This window comes from Bison bison, unplaced genomic scaffold (genome assembly GCF_000754665.1).
Source record: "Bison bison bison isolate TAMUID 2011002044 unplaced genomic scaffold, Bison_UMD1.0 scf7180017864063, whole genome shotgun sequence".
NCBI lineage: Eukaryota > Metazoa > Chordata > Mammalia > Artiodactyla > Bovidae > Bison > Bison bison.
This window is the reverse complement of record NW_011494635.1, coordinates 7,810,483-7,814,559: the sequence shown is the minus strand read 5'-3', so window position 1 is coordinate 7,814,559 and position 4,077 is coordinate 7,810,483. Positions and strand designations below refer to the sequence as shown.

Below are 4,077 nucleotides of genomic sequence, written 5' to 3'. Positions count from 1 at the left end.
TATACTAACACATATATATGGAATTTAGAAAGATGGTAACAATAACCCTGTATATGAGACAGCAAAAGAGACACTGATGTATAGAACAGTCTTTTGGACTCTGTGGGAGAGGGAGAGGGTGGGATGATTTGGGAGAATGGCAATGAAACATGTATAATATCATGTATGAAATGAGTTGCCAGTCCAGGTTTGATGCAAGATACTGGATGCTTGGGGCTGGTGCACTGGGACGACCCAGAGGGATGGTACAGGGAGGGAGGAGGGAGGAGGGTTCAGGATGGGGAACATGTGTATACCTGTGGCGGATTCATTTCGATATATGGCAAAACCAATACAATATTGTAAAGTTAAAAAATAAAATTAAAAAAAAAAAATGTCTGCCTCCGAGTTTGCCTGGGGGCAAGGATGGAAACTTCCATTTGTAAGTTCTCTTCTCTTTGTGCTTTTCCCAGTGAATGCAGTGTTTTCATAAAGGTAAAAGTGGTGCTGTTCATAAGTATATATTTCTGCCATTGTATTTTTCAGAGTGGCTACAAAACGGCATCAGTCTCACTCGTGAGATAATTGATGTGGGTGAACTGGCTTCCTGCCTAAAAATGGAGGGGATGACATGTCAGGTTTTATTTCAAAATAAACTTAATTTATAACATTGTAATATATGTTATAAAAGCTAGAAAAAGACACATCACCCCCTTTTAGAGTTTCTTAGGCATTTGCTTGGATAACTGAATTAGAATTATGATTACATTGCCCATCACCTTTAAGTAAGTGAATATTTGAAAATATTTCTATTAGTTGTTTTGCAAAATATTTCCCAATCTCTTTTTAATCAACAAGTTTACTAAACCTTCTCTTTATAACAGGAAAGTAAATTTCAGTAATTTATTCTTCCATGGTCATAAGTTACTAATCAGTGTAGGTTTACCATGTAAAGTCTCACATTCATGTAATATGCACGCATATGTGCTCAGTCATCTCAGTCCTGTCCAACTCTTTGCAACCCTACATAGCTCGCCAGACTCTGTCCATGGGATTCTCCAGGCAGGAACACTGGAGTGGGTTGCCACACCCTCCTCCAGGGGAATCTTCCCAACCCAGGGATTGAACCTGTGGCTCCTGTGTTTATGCATTGGCAGATGGATTCTTTACCACTGAGCCACTGGGGAAGCCCATGCTATATTGGGTTGGCCAAAAAATTCGTTTGAGGTTTTCCATAACATTTTATGGAAATGCATAAAATGCATTTTATGCATTTAGTTTCTTTACGTGGATTGCCTGCCTCAGTTGGATTGAGGGCTGCCTCCAGCGGCAGTGGTCTGGACTGGGGAGGGGGGCTCTTAGCCCTTAGTTTGGGACATGTTTTATTCTATCAAGGCAGAGTGGCAGGGTTACAGAATCCTGGTGGCTCCCGTGGGGCACCTGCTCCAAATTCAACAGTGTCAATGATGGAAGAGACTTGCCTTTGACTTAGAGCATTACCCTTATAAAGTGATTCTTACTTTTCAGAGCTCTTCATGTCCTGTGTCCTAGTCACCAGCTTACCCTGGGAGGAGGCATTTTCATTTCCATTTTCCCAGTGTGGAAAGACTGAGTGAGTGTCCTCGTGCTGCTGCCCCGACCCCAGTGGCCTTGCACTCGGTGGCCCTGGAGGAGCCTCTGGCGTCTGGAGTGAGAGGGAAGCGGGCCAGTTGTCTGCCTTCTAACACCCAGGCTTTTGGACAACAATCGTTCCCTGGTAGGTCATTACCAGCTCACCCCAAACTTTGCAGCTAGAAACAGTTGAATTCAAATAACCAGATGGCTAGTTACTATTAGTAGGTTGTTTAATAGTGAGATGTTTTCACCCAAATTGATGGTTTAAAACTAAGCATCACTTTCTTGAACCTGGCTGGTAAGAGCAGCCTTGATGGGCTGTTTGTTGCTGTTCTGTCACCGTCCGTGAGCGGTTAGGGGTGGAGGCTGGAGAAGGCCTGCCTTCTGTCTCCTGCAACGGGTTTGTTCAGGGTGGTGTGCGCCCTGAGAAGGGGATTGAGGAATCTCGGGGTAAGGGATTCCCTGTGGAGCCTGACCCTGGCTGAGCTCCTGTAGGCAGGATGCTGCAGTCCCCCCGACGACGAGGTGTGGGGACATGCCTGACGAAAAGGGACTGCTGTGCCCTCCGGCCGCCCTTCTTCGGGGTTCTGGGGGGTGGACTGTCTGCTCTGTTCCGTGTCTTCATGGGGAGGGGGTCCTGTTTCCAGGCTCGCCCCCTCTTCCCGGCGGGGAGGTGTTACCTCGGGTCATGACGATCCCGGCCAGCGCCTTGTGGCGGGCGTGCGCTGAGGCCAGGCCCGCGGCCAGCTCTCGGAACTTCTGTGTGACCAGCTGGGACACGGCATCTGCGAACTCCTGGAAAACACAAGCAGCAGCCTTGTGACCGCGCCTCCTCCCTCCTCCACTCTGCCCGCAGCCCACTGCCCGCTCTGTGACCCCCTGGCCTCAAGATGGCAAGCTGGCCACAGCGATTCTGGCCCAGCGTGGCCCCAGGGCACGAGCCCCCAAGCAGGACCCTGGGGGGACTGTCCCTGCCTCCTTCCCGCCTCGCAGAGGCTTCCTCCAGTTGCGGGTGAGCTGGTGCTCACACCACTGACAACCGGTTCCCACTTTCTTCCCTGTGTCACAGAACCAATCACCCCAACACCCAGGAATCACCCAAACATCTGGGAACCGCCCTTTCTCTTCAGTGACTTCCCAGGTGCTTCCTGGATGGCGGGGTCCAGAGCTCCCCACCCCCGCTTCTGAGTGCCCCCTCCCACCCTGTCCCCATCCAGCCTCTGAACCACCCGTCCTCCATCAAGACCTTCCTTTAAACATCTCCCCTACAGGTCTTTTTTCTTTATCCTTTTAAGGGGTCCTTGACATTTATGTTAAGCGTATTTCTCAATTAACATTTTATAAAGGTGAATGTAGAAAGAAAAAAGCAAAGATTTCTTTAACTTTTCTTACTCTGGGTGGAGGACAGTCTAATTAAGATGTACAGGGGTATTTAGCCGGTTAAAATTTATCTCTTTGGTATTTAACCAGTATCACTTCCTAGGGCGGCTTTGAGACGTCTTGCTTCTTTGGTATTTAACCAGCATTACTTTCTAGGGTGGCTTTGAAAAGTCTCGCTTGTAGTTTTGCCAGGGGGAGTTTTATGGAATGTTTATATATTGAACTATGACCCTTAGTTTTTCTGGGTTTAAAAGTCAGAAGAAGAGAATCGTGAATAACCACCTGCATTTGAAAAGTGCATGTCCTCTGTTAAGGCACTCAGGTGTCTCCTCAGACCTGGGAAATGAACAGACTGGGGCTTCATAAGGAACTCAGCCTGGAGCTTTCTGTGCTCAGGCCTCCTTCCCTCACAAACCTTCTCCACCCCCCACCCCCCCAGTCCCCCGTCTCCCCCAGCCCCCCATCCCTCATCCCCAGCACTGCAACTATTTTCAGTGATTGGCTTTAATTAGATCACATACATGCTTGCAGCTGCATGTAGTTCTTCATAGTTGGATTTGTATGTGTAAATGCTGTTGATTACGTGGTGTGTTAGAAACCAGGCAGAAACTTAGAATTCACGTTGGGAGACGCAGACTTACCATCTAATTTAACACTAGGAATTTTTAATGTTTTAATCACTTGAGATTTAATACATACAGTCAACTCTGGTTACTGCAAACCCAACTAATCAGACTCTGAGATAATTTGATTTTTCTCCATTTGGTTTATGGTAGAAGCAGCTAAATGCTCAAAAGCAAGCTCGTGTCTTGAATTATTTTTGTAAGTTCAGGTTCCAGGGTGCCTCCATGGGCTCTGTGGAGCTCCTTCAGTCTCCTAGGGTGGAGGTTAGCACCCCAACCAACAGCAAACTTTGAGGGGGTCTTTCCAGCCCACTTTCCAGGTCAGAAGCAACAGTTAGAACTGGACATGGAACGACAGACTGGTTCCAAATAGGAAAAAGAGTACGTCAAGGCTGTATATTGTCACCCTGCTTATTCAACTTATATGCAGAGTACAGCATGAGAAACACTGGGCTGGAGGAAGCACAAGCTGGAATCAAGA

General features: G+C 47.5%; 1 protein-coding gene across 1 annotated transcript in view; it reads right to left on the bottom strand.

Annotated features, from left to right (window-relative positions):
* ADARB2 (adenosine deaminase, RNA-specific, B2 (non-functional)) overlaps positions 1–4,077 on the bottom strand; it is a 236,292-nt gene that overhangs the window by 18,747 nt on the left and 213,468 nt on the right. Inside the window, exon 4 of the mRNA XM_010836405.1 lies at positions 2,274–2,388. Coding sequence (XP_010834707.1) covers positions 2,274–2,388 — 115 coding nt within the window. The remainder of the gene's footprint in view (positions 1–2,273; positions 2,389–4,077) is intronic.